Raw genomic sequence first — 19,001 nt, 5'->3', positions numbered from 1 at the left:
ACTGCATCATAACTGTCCTGTTAAGTGGGGGAAAAAAAAAAACCACCCCAAAAAACCAACCAAAACAAAAAACCCAAACCCAAAAAACTTTGCTCAAAAGTATCCTTTATTCCTATGAAAAAAAAGCATTGAATACTTTCTCTGGAAATCACTTTAAGCGTTCAAGTCAACAAGTAGTCCTTTCCACCAGAGACATACATCTCACCTTTCAAGGCTGCTTGTTCAGCTTGCGTATACATCCCCAGAAAGAAGTATGTACAGGCAAGGTTCACCCAAACATCTGGATTGCAAGCTGGTTGTTTGGTTAAGGCCTCATATTCCTGTAACAGAAGAGAGGGTTGATTTTTTAAAAATGCGTAATAGCACAGATTTGTGTTAAATACCATTCTGTCTTCCACCATTTTACAATGTATCATTAAATTATTGAAATCAAACAACTTATTCTCAAGTTCATTGCAGTTCTCACAATGAAACTATTACATTTTAACCTAAGATATGTCCCTAGGACCTTCTTTGTTTACAGCAATAGAACAGACAACAGGGACAAGCAGCGCTATAAATCTTTACTGTAGCAGCATGAATTCTGTCACTACTGAAGTTATAAATATATTAAAAATTATTTAAATTATTAATATATTTATAATAATATAGAAATATATATTATTTATATTTATAAAAGATTAATATATTAGAGTTATAAAGGCATCAACATAACCGACTTTTCCTCAGTCTTTTCTGATGCTTTCCTAACTTCTCCTCCAGTCAAAGCCTGAGAGCCATAAACACCAGGGAAATCTCTTTGTGAATACTTACTGGAGCAAATGTTAAACATGTTTTTATAAACCTGTAGGCAGTGTCTTAGTATAGATTAAACAGTAGTCTCCAAAGTGGGGTGTGCGCAGCCTAGCAGTTGTGCAAGACAAGACCATTGGGTGCAGGAAGAAAATTTTTTTTGGTACCATTAGTAACTAAAATAAATATTTTTAAAATAGTGTTTATTTCATCTTTATCTCATCCTTTTTAAATTTCTATTTTTGTTTATGTTTTATAGTTACATAATATATTAGCACAGTAGTACATGTATTTATATTATTTATATTAGTACATGTATTATATTATTATAGTACATATATTATGAATATATATGTATGTATATTGGGGGAACGTGCTCAAAAATTTTTTACTGATAGGGGTGCATCATCAAAATTGTTTGGAAACCATTGCTTTAAATACAAGCCTACAAGTCAGTATTGGGCAAATTCAAGATTTCCTAATAGATAAAGATATAATTATAGTAAATATTACTAAACTGTGCCTGACTTCACCATTTCCCATTTTAAGACTTACAGCCAACAGCTATAGAAAACCACTAGATAACATATTCTGATATTTCTTACACATCCACATTCATTACAGATCCCTTAATACTGTCACACAAACTGCTTCATTTCTTGTTATGTGTGAAACAGTAAAAACTTAACAGATCAACCTTTCAATCTACTTTTTTAATTAAGAAAAACTTTCCAGCTACCAAACAGTGATATTCCTGAAGATAAACATCTTTGCTCTGCGTAACAGTAGGTACTAAAAACAGAGGCAGGGAGACCTCTCGATGCCATGTTTTCTCCTTTGTCAGGTTTCTGTTAAATTAGTAGGAAGGCCATCCCAGTGAAAGTGCCGCCTGCTGGTGCTCCTGCTCTCCATCCAGCCATGTCCAGCCAGCATAAGGCACAGCAGGCAGGGTCAGGCAAGGTTCTCACAAGACCTGCTGAAAGAATGCCATCCACATACTTCCCAATCACCATAAGCCTCTCATCCCTCCCAGCAACACAACCCCTTGCTGACTCTGTACTCTTCCCCCAAATGTATGAATTGGAATTTCCTTCTGCCTAGGGACAGTTTACCAGATTGTGCCACTATGGGTGGAAGACTTCTTACCTCTGTCAGAAAGGCACAGATGTATATATAGCACTAGATAAAATAAGCCATGCCTAAAGGACAGTGAATCCCAAGAACAGAAACATGCTGACTACAATAAAGTTCATAGTTTGCAAGCATAAAGTTTTTTTTTTTTTTCTGTTGCCAAGTGAAAGTAAACTGCACTCCCAAACAGAGAAGATATTGGTAAGGTATGCCCTTAAAAGCCAGCTCAGTCTTGCTAGTACTTTAGAGACTAGCTGTCCTTCAAGAAGATTTAAAATAAATAAATCAATAAAAATAATTAAAAAAAAAAAAAAAGGAAAACATTTACATAGAGGCCAACCTTTTCTACTGAGGCCAGTTCAATCTTGACCTGTCACGGAGCTCTGAGAGACAGGCCACTGCTGTTTATTGGGACCATCTGGAATCTTTCAAAATCTGTTCAGATTAAATGCACCCAAAGCTTTCTTTCGGCTATGGGTTCAGGCAGATTAATTAGAAAAGACAAAGTGCATAAACACAAGTCATGTTCTGGCTTGGCCATTCAAAGCAAGCAATAAATAAAGAGTGCTCTAGCAGTACCAATGTGAATCTATGGAAACACAGTAAATAAAAATGAGGACTATTAGTGCTCCTTACCCTGTAGTTCTGGGCCATGAGCCCAGATTATGTGCTCTTGCCCCTTTCCTCACAAAAAGGCCTTTAACATCAGTCTCTCAAACACTACTTCACAAGAGCTTTCCCCTCTCCTCTCCAAAAAAACAACAAAACCAAACAAACTAAATACTCCAAAAGCTTTCCCAATAGTCAACCTGTGGCGTATTTTTCCCAACCAGGAGCATAACAACTTCTTGCTATTTCTTGCCTCCACCTCTCACCCCTGTCACAAGACACATGCACTTTTCCTCAAAAGCAGGCTGCCAGGTTGATTGCCTACGACTATGGACACCTAGTGACAATGCTGAGGCCAGCAGGATTCTGCTCAGTGCCCTTATTACTTGTCTAGATTCTCCAAGCCCATAAACACAGACCCTGAAAAGCCAATAAACAGGCTATAGGGCTGCCCCACAAGTGCTCAAAGGAGGTATGGAGATACTCATTGTAATCTGGCTACAGTCATGACAGAGAAGCCTAGAGAACTTCCCAGAGCCAAAATTCCATCTTTTACTTTCTAGCTTCAGCTGTCAGGAACTTAAGCATACCTGTATTCTCACGCTTCCCACAGAAGAACTCGAGCAAGACCAGACCATGGATGAGCCATTACCCTAGTATACCCCTATTCCTTTCATGATTCACTGTTTGACTGAAATTATCTTAAGCCAAGTCGGGGTAGGCAGGAGGTCCCATCCAGTGAAGAGGTGGAACAGCTCCTGATTCTCTGCTAGGAGGGAGGCGGCAGATAGGAGAGACTGTTTGAATCCCTGGCTGTAGTTTGTGAGATTTTGACAGAAACAATGCATTGAAGGCTCTGGCCCAGGGACCATGCTTTGCTCTCACATGTGCAGCTGATGAGCCAAAGTGGCATTACCATGTCTGGCAGCTGTACCATGCCAGCACCCTGCGTGCTGAAGCCTGGTCAGAAGGTGCAGAGTGCAAATGTGAAACCTGTTCTTGAATCCAACCTAGCAGCACACCTACCCTTGCCAGTTCCTCTCTTCAATTGTCAATACCTCAAATATGTCTTACAACCCTCCCTTTCTTAGGCCCTGGCTGCTTCAATTTATAAGATCAGGCAGCTCAGAAACAGAACCATCAGACTGATGTTCAGATTCTGGTCCTTGAGTGATGTTGGGAATTTTTTCAGGAATGGTTTAAGATTAGTGCTATGAACAAGTTATGGCAGAAAGACAGGTGGGTTTTTCCCCATTAGGGATAGCAGACGTGGAAGACTCCAGAAAACTAATTAGATGCTGCCATCCGCTAGGGCATTTCTGGTTGCCATATGATGCCAGGAAGACCCTAGCCACCCGCTGTTAGTAAAAATCAGTTTGTGAGTGAAGGAAGCTAGACAGTCCCCAGGGAGGGACTGCTGGAAGAGTGAAGTCCAGTGCAGTACCATTTGTAAATTGGTGTACAGCACCTGGGACGATCCCACCAGACCAGTGTCGGTGATAAATCCTTTGAGAAAGGCATCTACCTAGTAAGAAGGGGAAAATGTGACCCTAGTGAAGCTGAGCTTTACCTAGAGAATACCTGACTGTTGGTGTGCCTGCGATAACAGAATGTGAATTCTCTCATGCAAATGTGCTAGATATTTTGCTGTCATTCTGTTTGAAGACATTCTTGGAGCTGAAGGTCTGTGTGTTTTTCATTTTTTCCCTGCTTCTCCCAGTAGTGGATGATGGCCACTTCACCCCAATTCCCAAGCCTCTCCAAAAGTTGCCATGCAACCAGCACGCCTGGCTCACTATGAAAGTATCATTATAAATAAAAGGATTACTGAGCAGCAGAATTTCTGAAGAGCCTTATGAGTTAGATGGAATACAAATCATAGACTGGGAATATAGTGACACAGACTATGTGTTATCACTTGCAGGCACTTAGGAGTGTGAATAATTTAGATTGTGTGTAATGTCACTCTGCAGAATTCTGCAGAATCTTCTACCCATAGTGTTTTATTTACAGTGCTCTCAGCACACCCCAAAGAGTGCTCCAAGATCTACAGATAATCAAGGACTTTGTCCTTGAAAATACAGCAACAATGCCTCTGTAACATAGCAGAGAAGACACAGCATTACACTTCAACCTTGAAGCTAATAACTGAAAGATAATCCAGCCTCCACAGTCAGCACTCTTTCCCTTGATTGCTACAAGCTTGGGAATTATAAGCACAGTGTTCTGTACCAAAAGAAACTAGGTTGAGATGCACAGGCTCATTTCCCACATGCCACCACAAAAATGACAAAGTTATCAGGACTCATCACTGTGCCAAAAATCAGTCTTAAGTCTGAAAAGATAGGCCGTGTGTCACTCACTTAAAACAAACATACAAACAATCCAACCACAAACCATGCATACAAACCATTTATTGTCCCTACTCGGGCAGGAAAACGGGAAAGACAACTACGTCGCAGTTTTTAAAAGCCCGAATCAACAGCATCACCTAGTGGTGAATCAAATACCACAGCCGAAACCTAATCTCTTAAAAACAAACAAACAAAAAAAGTGTTACTCTTTCATCGAAGGAAACATTTAAAATCTACTCTGGCTATAAAAGCACCTACTGGGTATTCCAAATAGCAGAATTTATTTCAAAGAAATGGCAAGCTCTTTTTCATTTGTATACAAACATTTTTCTTTTTTTAAACTTTCACTCCCAATTAAAACCTAACATCTAGATATAAATTAAGTAAAGCAACTGTCTGTTACATTCATAATCTTTAAATTCCACAACTCTAAACATTAATATTAAGTTACCACTATGTTCTATACTACTGTTCTACATTCTGTACTGTGTATACTGTCAGTTTGATTCACTGAGCATTTCTAAAGTCTCCAACAGGTATTTCCTCTTCAATTTTTTTAAGGCAAGAGGAAAGTGCCTTGTGAACTTACTTGAAGCTTTAGAAATTCTATTTCTGCCTCACATATGAATCTTGTCCATGTGATCATGCATTGCTATAGTTAAACACCTAATTTTATCTAACAGGGAAAGTATCATCATTGTTCTATAATCTGTTTCTCCATGGTTATTTTCTTTTGTTAATATTTCAAATTATCATCTGTTTTTAATATTTCTTCCAGAGAAAGCAAGTTAAAAAACCATGAACAGTTTCCTCAGAGCACAGCTATACTTCACAGTGCATCGTGACAGAGATCTCACCCAGCTGACATTGACCAAAACCAAAACCAGTAAGTCTTAAGTGGTGCAATACAGCGTGGACCCAGCAATTCACATCTGTAGGAATACAGCAATGAGACAAACACTACTTAGGCAGATTGAGTTGTTTCCAAATCTTCACTAGCTTATACACAGCCATGTGGGTATCACCACACCACCCTCCACAACACTCCCTGTTCTGGTGTGCATAGTGATTCCAAGGCCTTGGAGGTACAGAGGAAGATAGGCAACAAAAATTTGTTAAGACTTCTACAGAGAAATATGTTAGCACAACTGAGAAGATAAAGGGATCCCAAGGACACTGGCAACAAATTGAGTTTCACTGGAGACATAAATGGACACAAGAGAAAGAATTGCATATGGACTCTTACACTGAAAGAGATACAACAGCATTGTATGGTGTAAATATTAAAAATTTATGTGTATTTGAATAATCAACATGTCTTTTAGTGACTTAAAGCTTTTAGAGAATAAGAATGTCTCATTTCATTGAATTACCTCATACAAGAAAACATAAAGAACAATAAAGTACGTTAAATGGCCAGGGGCATCAACCTCTAAAGCAAGAATTAAAAAAGCATGCATATTACAGATAAGCTACACAATGAAGACAGAGATGTAATTAAACCTGAAAAACAAAACTGTGGAAAGCTAGCTGCAAAAAGGGAATGGAAAAATTAGGATATGAACTATGACATTTAAAAGGGCAAATTAGGCTACTGAGCCTAGTAATAAATCAGACAGTAGATTACATTAAAAAAGGTCTGTTTTCATAAGCAAATACCTTTTTTTCCAATCCAAACTGCTTTCCACAGCATCTGTCTTATTATCATACATTTGTACCTTAACTGGCTGGCAGAACCGCTCCCTACTACAGAACATCTTCCTCCTCCTGCTGTCATCGCTTTATCACAACATCCCGATTTCCAACCTCGGGGAGCAGGATTTCCCCACCTTACCTCCAGTGCTCTCTTGTAGTCACCCAAATGAAAAGCAGAGTATCCAATCCAGAGGTCAGCATCCTCCTCCTGCTCACCAACGTGCCGTTTAAACTTTGTAGAGAATGTAAGAATTTTGTCAGCTGCCACACAGTTTATAAAGCTCCTCAGATAATCAAAGTAATACTAAGCCATCTTATATCACGGATGGTTTGACAGCTGTGGATGCTACTGGGGTGGAGCTGCTCTCACATTTCTGAGGGAAGCAGCAGGCAACCCTCACATGCAAAACCTAGTTCTGAGAAGTGAGGGCAAAAGCTGCCGCAACAGGGCCTAACGGGTGCGGAAGGAGGCGAGGGGGACACAAGGTATGGGAAGGATCCCTCCCCGCCCCACAGCCGTGCCGGGCACAGGCCTAGCAACAACGGTACCACTCTCCCGAGGGGAGCGGGAGAGCCAGGGTGCCGGCGGCGCCCTCGGGCCGGGGTCTCCATCCCCGCCGCGGCCGTTACCTCCAGCAAGGCGATTGCGCCGGTGAAGTCCCTCAGGGCCAGGAGCTCCTCCAGCTGCGGCACCTTCTTCCCTTTCTTCCTCCGCCGGTCTCCCGGCGGCGGGGTACCCCCTACGGCCGGCTTGGCCCGGGAGAGCATCTGGGCAGAGAGCAAAGCAGAGCCGGGTCAGAGCGGGGCCTCAGGGGGACCTCCCCCGCCCGCGGTGGGGGAAGCCCCGCGCCCGCCCCGCCGCCTCTCACCATCCTGCCGCCGGGCCCGGGCTCCTCGTTCCCCCTCGCTCCGCCGACGGCGCCGTTGTCAGGGTAACCGCGGGACGGCGGAAAGCGGCGGCGCAGATCTGAGCGCGTCGGCGAATAGGCGCCGGCTGGCGACTAGCGCCGCCCCCCAGGGTTCCGCCTCCGCTGCGGCGGGCGTCGGTCTCCGTAGCGACCACGGGAGGCGGGGGGTCGGCCCCTCAGTCAGTCTTTCCAGTGGCTGGCACCCCGGACACGTAGGTCCCTATGACTTGGGTCTAATTGCAGCTGCTGGCAGTTAAACCTCCGCACACACACGTGCAGAACAAAGCGTCCGCTTACCCAGGAAAATAGTTAGAAATGGAGTTTAAGATGAAGGCAAGAGGCACTGCGCTGAGCAGGTGCAGGGCACCGCCAGAGAAATGTACTGACGAGCAACCGGTTTGCACGTCACCACCCCTTTTATCCCCTTGTCCTGTGTCCCATACTGGTTCCTCCCAAACCCCCTTGATCACTTCCTTTCCCCACCTTTGGTCCTTTGCCTAAACACCCCATAATAAGTCTTGTGCAATCCCAAAATGCTCTTCCCTGGCATGCCATAATGAGTCCCATATGCTTGTAGTCAGCAACCCCCCTCAGTCTTTAGGGTGATCCGGAGAGCTTCTTCACTGACCAGAGAGCTGCTCCTGTTGATCTTCATGGCTTGATCGCTCTCCTGTGACAGCCCTATGGGGAGGGAATCCCACAGATGTTTATACTTTTCTGGCAAACATAGCCGCTCCACCTGTATCTCTATAGTTATAACGATGGAGAGCATAATATAAAATGTTAGGTATGTGGGTTGTGTGCATTTTAACTGCACCCAGTAGCTGATCTGGCAAACTCTGGATAATTTTCAAGCACAGCTTGTTTCCTGTAGCATCTCTGGCATTGCAGTTTGCTGCAAATAAAACAGACCTCTCCTAGTTACAGAGGAACACCATGCAGTAGAATTCCCCAAACTTTCATTTTTATATTGCCTGAATTGCACTATTAGCAATTCCAGTGCAGAGGACCAATACATTACACTGCTGACAGCTCAACTGGCCAAAAAAGACATGTCCATGGACAGGACTAATGAGGTATCTGTATTTCTACCATTTTTCCTTCCTTGAGAAGAAAAAATTTTTGCACTCCATCAGGAAAAAAAGAGGCTTTTTTTGGTATGAATAAATATATCCTGTCACACTGCAATCATCTGTAACATAGTCCAGCAGTAAAGAACTGCGTGCTGCTTCTTCAGAGCATGGGTTCCACGTTCACCTTCTCCCAATCACTTTAAGATGGCTTGATCCAGGAACGGTACACCCAGCTTGCAACTGTCCCCGAGAGGTTACTCTGCAGCCAGGAACCACGGGAGCACAACAGCACCATGACGGTGTCCCTTGCTTATGAATGTGCTTTCATACCACAGGCCATAAAGAAGGAAGGCAAATAATCCACTCTCCCACAGAGGATTTCTCTGCAAGTAATTTATTTTGAGTTAGTCGGTCAAAGTGATAAAGAATGTGTGCCAGTGATTTGGCCTCCTTTTATAGCTCTTCCCTGTTAAGTAAGGCATTATTTCTGTCAGGAGAAAATTAATTTTCCATAAATAATTCTGAAATTATTTGCCTTTTCAGAGATTGGATTTTAAGTGGTTTTTTATGTTGTCAAGATTGTATATATAGACTAATTCACATAATACAGATATCTGTCCTCTTACCTGTTGTCTAGGATTTTCTGTTATCTAACAGAAAAAAAATTTCATCAGGCTAGAAGGCTTAAGAGTCTCCTCTATCAGAACCCTGTGAAATCAAGAACATCTAGATTGACAGGGATATTGTAAGATGCCTTTTTCCTTTCAGATCTTAAACAATGCCTCAGAAGTACTTAATTTAAAACCAAAATAAATTAAATAATTGTTGTAAATACCTCGCAGTAATTTTCAGTACTGCCATAGAATATTCTGGCTCTGTACAGTAAGCTAGGAAAACTGAAGATTTTGGCTTGAGGTTTTTTTGCTATACAAATGCTACAGGCATGGGGAAGAGTGGCTGGAAAACTGACCTGCAGAAAAGGACCTGGGGGTGCTGGTTGCCAGGTGGCTGAATATGAGCCAGCAGTGTGCCCAGGTAGCCAAGAAGGCCAATAGCATCCTGGCTTGTATCAGAAACAGTGTGGCCAGCAGGACTAGGGAAGTGATCGTCCCCCTGTGCTCGGCACTGGTGAGGCTGCACCTCAAATACTGTGTTCAGTTTTGGGCCCCTCACTACAAGAGAGACATTGAGGGGCTGGAGCGTGTCCAGAGAAGGGCAACGAAGCTGGTGAAGGGTCTAGAGCACAAGTCTTCTGAGGAGCGGCTGAGGGAACTGGGGTTGTTTAGCCTGGAGAAAAGGAGGCTCAGGGGAGACCTTATCGCTCTCTACAACTACCTGAAAGGAGGTTGTAGCGAGGTGGATGTCGGTCTCTTCTCCTAAGTAACAAGTGATAGGACAAGAGGAAATGGCCTCAAGTTGTGCCAGGGGAGGTCTACACTGGATATTAGGAAAAATTTCTTCACCCAAAGGGTTGTCAAGCATTGGAACAGGCTGCCCAGGGAAGCGGTTGAGCCACCACCCCTGGAGGTATTTAAAAGATGTGTAGATGTGGTGCTTAGGGACATGGTGTAGTGGTGGACTTGGCAGTGTTAGGTTAACGGTTGGACTTGATGATCTTAAGGGTCTTTTCCAACCTAAATGATTCTAGGATTCTATTAAATGCCAAAGTAAACTGGGTAAAAGGGGAGAAACAGAAGAAGCAGAAGCTGTCACTGATGAAGGTGCTATGTTTTTGACCGAAATGCAAGCAAGCAGACAGTACAATTAGGCAAGATTCTTATTTTTTTAAAAAAGTAACTGAAAACATGATTTTACTACATTGCTTTCTTCCATTTTTTATATAGATTCTTTCACAAGATCCTGCTGTTCTAAGAATCAACATACTAAATACAGCTAAAATATTAACTCAAATGGAAGAAAGCTCTCAGGTGCTCCACTGATTTCTCCCATTTCGCAGCGGCTTCCTGAATTCTTATGTGGTGAGTCCAAAGCTGGGGAATATGTGAGAGCTGTGATGTGCAGTGCCAGTGGGTTAGCTGCGAGCACAAGAAGGACAATGTCAACTGAGATAAAAAGTAGTAACAGCCAAACCAGTTCCTTTTTATTTGCAGACAGTGTTTTGCATGGCACCAGTGGGATTCCAGCATCTATCTGCATTGTGGGGGGGATTTTCTTGACCAAAATTTTTGTGATCGTGTGGAGCAGGGAGTGCTCAGAAGCACGACATGTTTCTCTGCTGCCAGCTCTCTGCCTGTCAGGGGGAACTCAGATGGGAGACATCTTCTAACCTTAACCATGCTTTGGAGGCAAGTCCCCTAAGCACTGCCTGTACACACACACAGCTCTTTATCTGTAATTTCATTGCCTCCAAAAAGATAATGTGTTCCATAAGGGTTAGCTTCAACTGAGCTTCAACGCACCTGCAAGATGAGAAAGTAAAAATTTATTGTAATTGGATATAATGGTCTGGCTTCCAATTACAAAAGTGGAGACATGTTATACATAAAACAGAACTGTAGGCTACATTTAATAGCAAGGATCTTTCTTCGCCTGCTTCAGCATGACTCAAATGGAGTTCTTTTGGCACGTTCTCAACAGGCAAAGCTGTGACTCTGCCTGTCAGATCATACCCTCATAGGTGAGGTCTACAGCAGTATTAAAGGACAAAGTGGTGAGTTTGGTTGTGATTGTAAGCAATTAAACCCATAGACTTTGCCATCAGAAGGGTTGCTAATTATAAATTGCACAACTCAACAGGTGGACCATGGATTGAACACAATGTAAAAAATAAGTTATATCCTGACTTGTAGAGGTGCTACCTGTATGTAGTGTGTGAGCAGTATAAGTAGGGGGCAAAATGCTAGAATTTGGCATTATGGCAATTGGTGTGGACTCTCTGTGTACAGAAGTGGTCTAAAACCCGTTCAGAGCAGTAGGAGTCTCCATTCATGTCTAATGTTCACTAAAGTCAATTGTGTAGGAGGACACATGTAATTTAATCCTGTATTCTCACCAGCATCAAATTGACCAAAATATTTTTAGCATTTCTGGTGAAGAAATTATGATTAAGATGCAGACCAAAGTAGGTAGAGATGTTATAATCTTTTCCTCATATGAAATGCCAAGATGACACTTCATAAATTAAAGACAAGTCAAGAAGTTCAGCTACTCTATTAATAATGCTGGGAAACTGCTGCAGTTCTTACCATCACCATTCTATTAGCCAGTGGCATTATCTTGGAGGCTGTGAGCTGTAAAATGATTAATGATCATGTTTATTCCCACACAGAATTGCTGGGAGAGAGGGAATTGACTTACACTGATAGCAGCAAAAGGGAAATCATGCACCTGTGACTGAACACCAAGATAAGAATCACAGAGTGTAATGAGTGTTTAAATAAAAAATCAGGGAGTGGAAAGTGAGGTCTAAGAAAAGGAGAGGAAGGAGGGGAAGGAAAGAAAAAAGGGAGAGAAAGGAAAAGCAAGAAGTGGAAAAAAAATAATCATATAACCAAAGTAAGAGGTTAGGAAGTGACCTTTGCATCAGCAACAATCACATGCTTCAGTTTCCGTAATGTCTGGGTAAGATCATGTTTTTTCAGTAATGATACTTCACCATGTTCTACCTCTTGTATCTTTGAAAATGCATCTGACAACATCTCAAGATAAATTATATGCAAAGGTGAGAGCAATGAAATGCTCCCCTGCTAAAGCTACAAAGGCAATCTCCTGAGATGAGTAAATGGGAATGATTCCTTTAAAAGCAAGGAACTTGAAGAAAATTTGCTTCTTTTTTATGGAGTCAGCAACACCTGAACCTTAATTCGCCCTGGATAGACCACCTATGATGAGAGAAGGTGAAATATGTGAGTTGACAGCAAAGACCAGCCTGCAGAGGTGACAGATCATGTGCATGTTTAATGCTCTTGTCAGGTCTCTATTGCCCAGGTCAAGAAAGCAAACAACAGTTATGTCAATTAAAGACCCTCAAATGGTGAAATGAAAATTCATAATTTTAATCTTTATTTTGGTAGGGGAACCTCTTTCCTTAATTTTCACTGGTGTTTATGTCTGTGATGGTATGGGTTTGTGGGAACTGCACCTTCAGAATTTTCCTGATACTTCCAGCACCCAACCTGTCATCAAGATTCAGTCAAGTTAATAAAAGTAACTTAAAAGCTGTCCTTGTATTGGATTTCAGCATCACATTTAGGTAAGTTTTTGGAAATTTACGTATGAGACAATCCGCTGATCCAGCACAGGTCAGTGTCAGAACTGAAAATGCAATGCATGATTAGCTGGATCCACACAAACTTACCCAAGCCAGAAAGCCACATCATTGCAAGTGCTACGTCCCAGAGAATGCAGTTGTACTGGTCCAGGATGTGTGCTGATATATCTGCACAGTATTCCACTGCCATAGGGATTTACAGGATCAAGTGTGCACTAGCTTGAAGATCTCATAACTCCATCCCATCACATAGTATAGACATGTATAATGTTTAATAAAAAGAGTTTAAGGAAACGGAAGTATGTGTCCAAGACATAAATTATTACACACTTGAGCCATTTACCTTCGTAAGGAAAACCAGAACAGATGTTTGCATATTACAGATAGCTTACATTCGTCACTTGACAGAGCTGTATCCTGCTGAGTCTAGAACAGAGGCTAACTCTTACCCTGAAAAGAAAAATATGTCCTGTCACTCTGGAAACAAAGTCCTTTAGAGAAACAGTACAAAATCAGCAGTTAAGAGGAAAGACTTCTTACTATTTATTTTGGTAGTATACAAGTTAGATGGGTGAATAATATTAACTTCAAAGTGTGTATGTGTTGGGAAAGGGTTAAAAGGAAGAAGACTTTCTTAACTGAGCTAGATAATTATGATACATCACATATTTAGCTTCATCTTCTGGTATGTGGCAACATAGATCAACGGGAAGATGGGGCCACCACCCAAGCTGCTGGTAGTATGATGCAATTCCAATTATAACTTTTCTTACCCTTGTCTGTAGATTTCCTCTTACTAGATTGGTAACTTCTGATGAGAACAGTCAGTGCTTTGCAGTGTAATTCCACTCTAATCTGTGGCAGCAACTATGAACTCCAAGAACAGACCTAAACTCTTGATAACCCGTGGGAATGGTGATATAATGAGGACTTCTACTTTATCAGGAACTGTTCTGGATCAGGATCATGCTGTACTATCAGGATCATGCAACACATGACCCACATATATTCATGCTGTTTGATAGGCTTGTTGTTTGTCAGTAGATAGTTTCAGTCCCAAAGAATAATGTTTGTAAAGTCTTTCCTTATGTTCTTGTGTAGTAAATGAGAAAAAAAAAGATCAGTTCTGAAAAGTCAACATAGCTGCTATGCAGCTGCTATACATGTACACTATATACATGTATACAGCTGCTATATATGTATACTATACAGCTATGTTTGTCATCATTTACATTACTGTCTTCTAAATCTGGATAGTAGAAATATTGTAAAAATCACTTAAAAGACAGAAAAAAATGATTTAATGTCCTTGGTCTTCTCTGTAACATTGAACGTAAAGAAGACATCTTTATACTATACAGTCTAGGCCTGTAAGTTACTGACATTAAATAAACACAGACATTACAGTATGGTAATGTTTTATTTTCTGTCTGTAATTACATTTGTGATTCCAACCTCTAACAAAACTCAAAAAAAAAGGAAACTGAAATATTTCTATTTTATTTTCCTTCAATGTGATTTTCTAAATCTTTTTAAAGACAGGGTAAAAGCTGTTAAAGTCCCAGACAATCAAAATAATTTGGAACCAGGCTTAGTAATAGTGGGTAGAACTTGAAAACAACATTGTTTGAAGTTTTTCTACATTTATCCTGTTAGCTAAACATGATCAACTACTACAACATATAATGTCTCATGCAAATTTCATATTAAAAATTCTGTGTTTTATGGAAACAATATTGACAACCTCATTTATTAAAAAAAACATAGGCATGGCCACTGAAACAAACAACATTTTTTTTTTAATTAAGTGAGAATTAAATGCATAAATGCATCTGCTCTTCTTTCTTTTTATTTACATATCTTTTCAGATTTTTTTTTAATGCCCTTTCTTTACATTTCCCAATTCTACAACGCTGGAGACTTGCAGCATCTCTTTTATTTTAATGGAACCTCAGATTCTTGTGTACTGTCAAAGTTCCCAGCTCTGGAGAAAATAAAAAATAATGTACAAATGTGAAACTCATAAGTTGATCATAACAATCATAATTAAATGACACTGAGAAAATAAATAATTGTAGCAAATATGTAGAAAAAATTTCCATTTTAAAGGTCACTGTCAAAATATTTTATTCTGCAAAATAAGAGAATTGTATCACAATGCATGTTTCTTTACAAAATAGTTGCTTGAAAAACGCTACATTGGTTGTCTTTGGTACCAAAGAAATTGAAGATGAGCTGACAATATGTCTACATTGTCTTCAGACTTACTAGGACTATTGGTGCCAAATTCCACAGTAGTAATTTGACTGACTGCGGACAGCTGATACTGTCATGTAACTCTTTGGCTCTTCTGAGCTTTCTGAAATTTTTCATTCCGTATCTTCTCTCTATTTTCGCCTTTCTGAGTGGTCAAGTGGAAATAATGATTTGTAATTAAGTAAAAAGGAAATTAGGCTACATGCCAGTGAAAAGATCCTAAAAATGAATGTGGTAAAGGTATTGGAGATACACAGTGCCTCGTTCTGAATACGGTTGCACTTTTACAATACGAGCTGGACAGGCAAAGGGACTCTGTGATGCCCAGGTTGGCCTATCATTCCCATTTTTCAGGACTCTCAGACTCTGTACAAAAAAGAAGCCATTGAAATGAGGAAAGCCCTGTCACATAGACCATTAAAAAAGGACTGGAAAATGTTCTGAAGAGCATAATCCTACATAGGCTGAGAGACTTAGAGGAACAACTCTTTGGGTTTTTTTGCTCTTCTGGTTTCTTTTTCTCTGTCTGAGTGTTTTGGAATATTCCAGAAGACTGAGAGAACCTCTCAGAGTAGTTTTAGATCAGAAAGTCAGTGCTGATTATCTGTTTCAAATACACCCTATAATATCTGGTTGTTTATTATCCAATAAAACAGAGGGCAGAACAAACAAATAGTGCTGTAGAATCAGGCACTAAAAATCACTTTTCACTAAAACCAATGATACAGTTCTCCAGTGAGTTAATTTGAGTTGGTATTTCTAATCTAACACGGATTATAAGAACACCCCCAGAGACATGTTATGGTGTTTTGTAGCTATGCAATATATGCACAGGTATTATTGTTGTTGGCGAGGAACTGAATTTTGTCTTCGGACAAATAAATACAGGGTGTGCCTATCTGGATCTTAATCATGTCTGCACTTCCGAAGGCAGAATAAGTGATAAACTACAGGGTTTGTATTCAATGATTCAAGGGGAGACCTCTGTCAGCTGCTAATAATGCTAGGATTACAAAGATTAGGTACTCCAACTGATGTACACCTAAGAACTGACTTTTTGGTAGATGCTTGCACATAGCGAAGATATTTAATACTGGGATAAATTTTGTGGCTTATCCTGGGGGTGTCAGGAGAGGTTGTTGTCTCACAAATGGAGTTCATTACCTGGTGTGCAATACCCAATATACACACAGAGCTGAGATATCAGTTTATTTCAAGTTTTGCACAAGACCGGGTGCTAGGTGGTAGCTCCACAAAGCTAGCCCACCGCTCGTTCATGCAGGTGCAGTATTTATACAGTCTAGTTATACATATGCATAAGTAATTACGCAAAGCGGTTTTCTATTGGTCTACATTTTCTTGTCTTACTCTTAAAGCTACAGTACTAATTTAATATTCTACGCATGCTCAAAGATGAGGGGTCTCTGCTTGGGCCGGGATCTCCAGCTCAAGGGGTGTCACTTTTAGTATTATAATAAGGATCGTTCGTGTAAGGGTGCTTCTTATCACACTTCTGCTAGCATGTTCAGATTGTCCAAAACCATCTTAATTAGCTTACATATTTCTCCAGGATGTGCTTTACTCCCAAGGACAGTAATTCTTGATTAGACATTTCACGTTCCAGTATGAATCCTCCTTTTCAACTTTATGTATGTCTCGGCCTTCCATTATCTTTAGAGCACTCATCACAGCTAAGTGCTTAGGTCAGACTGATCTTCCATACGTACTTGTATAATGCTGAATTTGATTGACTACAAGGTTACCTTAGGCAGGATATTCCTGGTGTTTGAGTCTCTTGCTCTGCTTCTCCATGTCATCACATTCTTTCAGGGGAAGGTGGAGTCATTTGCATTGCCTTCAGGATGCTCCCATTATTTGTAGTTCTGTTGTAAGACGTTATTTCTAATTAAAGCTGCGGTCGCCTGTAGGAGCCAAAAAGCTTTTTTTTTTCTTTCCTCTGACACATAATTTGACTTCTAGGTTTCTGAACTGTATCCCTCCCTGACTAATCTTTGAAGTGTGAGAGCTGGCTCACAGTTGGAGAAAAGTTACTGAGATAGCAGGGGCAGTGCCCTGAAGAGATATGGAAAATTTTGGGGGGTATCTGGTTGGTCTGTGTCACTGGTAACCTCTTGGTTTTTTAGACTGCTAGATTGGACATTATGAAAGAATTAGATGAAGTTGGCTGGGATCCTTGAGAGCTTAGCTTCATTCTGCAGCCAGGGCACTATGAACGGACTGGCATTGGTGTCTCACGTATTCCCCGGCGACTAAAGATCCCTCAGGCACAGGCAGAAACAAACACTTTTGCTTGTGGCAGGCCCATCAAATTTTGTGCTTTACACATATGACTCACTCGTCTACTTTTTCTTCTCTCCACCCTCACGATCATCTATAGTATCAGTAACCCTCACATTTACAGCATGATGCCACAGCTTTTCTTTGTCTCTCTTACGCCATGAAGCAGATGTTACTGATCAGTCTGCCAGGCAACTGTGTCTGATGTGCAAAGCCCCGAGGTACAAGAGAAAGTGTGGTGTTCAGCCGGTTCCAGGGAGAGCTTGCTTCACCTCAGCTGCAGCCTCCTGCAGCACTCCCTCCTGCTCCACGTCCCTGGATGCTCAAGGTGTGCTCCCATCATGGGACTTGACACTGACAGACTACACACACCGGGCAATTAAAAAGTTGAGAGGTCAACAACTCATTTATAACATGCTCTGGCTGGGGACTCCCTGTGGCACCGTGAAGGCGGGGGGCAAGGGAGAGAGTAAAAAGAAATGCTGTGCTAAGGCTATAGTTGATTTTACCTTTTGTTTTTAAAGGACATGTTTAAGCTGCTATGAAAACCAAATAAATACATGAATAGATACAAAACCAGGGAGACCTCAGTGCTATTACATACTCCCTGTGTGACTAGCAATGTAAAATACTCAGTTCTACTTGCATTATCTGCGCTGGCTAACTGTTTCTCTCAAATAGGCTAAGAAGAGTATAAAAATCCAAATCTTGCTCTGCTGAAGTTAATGACAAATCTCTTACTGACTTATATGGGATAAGTTTTAAGGACTTTGTAAATACATATAAAACAAGGCAGTGATGAGCAGATGATCTCAGCATGAAAAGCTATATTCTATTCTCAGTCTGTGGCTCTAGCCAGCCATACTAGTCCAGATGTTTACATGACAGACTGCTAATTTAGAATTACTGTATCACTAATTACAAATGCTAGATTAGATATGCTGAGGTGTTCAAGGTCTGGTCTTAAATGCTGGCTCATGGTCTCCTCTGTTGTTGGGTATAAGAAAGATTCAAGCAATAATCATTTGGTATTAAAATATGATCATGTAAAAAGTCTGTGCAAATATATTTGAAGTGTATTCAACACCTTTTAAATACAGTCTTTGAAAGAAACCATGGAATTGCAGTTCTGTTTTATACCAAAAGCACTGTTACTTACACTGGTGCTGATTATTTTCCTTGTTTGTCTTAAAATTATTTCAGGTAGGTAATAAAAGTAAACTGATTTATTATCTGACAGCCTCAGTCCAGGTTTCAGTAAAAAACAGAAGCTGCTGTAGGTGTGCACAAACACCCCAAATTTAGACCAATCACACTGAGTGTGTTATTTAAATTTGCCTGTTGATTCCTTTTATCTTGCAGTTCTCTTTTGTGCCCAGAATTATCCATAAGGCTTGTGGGTTTTTTGCCTTCCCTTCATTCTACCTACCTTCCTTGACACCATTCTCAGGAAAAATACTCAGGAAAGCCCAAGAGCCCTACCTGGGAACAGTACCACAGTGTCCTTTAGCGCGTACCTTCTAGCAATGCCTTTTGTAATTTAGCTTTGGTCCCACAGGTCTGAGATGTGGCCTTCAGCTTTGCTAATCCTTACCTAATGCAAGAGGTTGCATCACATAAAGTATGAGTATGTTGGGCCCCCATTTGAGGAGCC

At 40.9% G+C, this 19,001-nt stretch overlaps 1 protein-coding gene across 2 annotated transcripts in view; it reads right to left on the bottom strand.

The window, feature by feature from the left end:
• Positions 1-7,547, bottom strand: part of IFT56 (intraflagellar transport 56) — a 52,067-nt gene extending 44,520 nt beyond the window's left edge. For both annotated transcript variants that reach the window (XM_072867618.1, XM_072867625.1), the window contains exons 1-4: positions 7,451-7,547; positions 7,212-7,349; positions 6,721-6,813; positions 206-320 (exon numbers count right to left, since the gene is read on the bottom strand). In XM_072867618.1, the coding sequence (XP_072723719.1) occupies positions 206-320; positions 6,721-6,813; positions 7,212-7,349; positions 7,451-7,453 (349 nt within the window). In that variant the 5' untranslated portion in view covers positions 7,454-7,547. The remainder of the gene's footprint in view (positions 1-205; positions 321-6,720; positions 6,814-7,211; positions 7,350-7,450) is intronic.
• Positions 7,548-19,001: the final 11,454 nt, after the last annotated feature.

Source organism: Ciconia boyciana, chromosome 1 (genome assembly GCF_034638445.1).
Source record: "Ciconia boyciana chromosome 1, ASM3463844v1, whole genome shotgun sequence".
In the NCBI taxonomy this organism is placed as follows: domain Eukaryota; kingdom Metazoa; phylum Chordata; class Aves; order Ciconiiformes; family Ciconiidae; genus Ciconia; species Ciconia boyciana.
The sequence above is the reverse complement of the archived record's forward strand: the minus strand, read 5'-3'. Positions and strand labels throughout refer to the sequence as shown.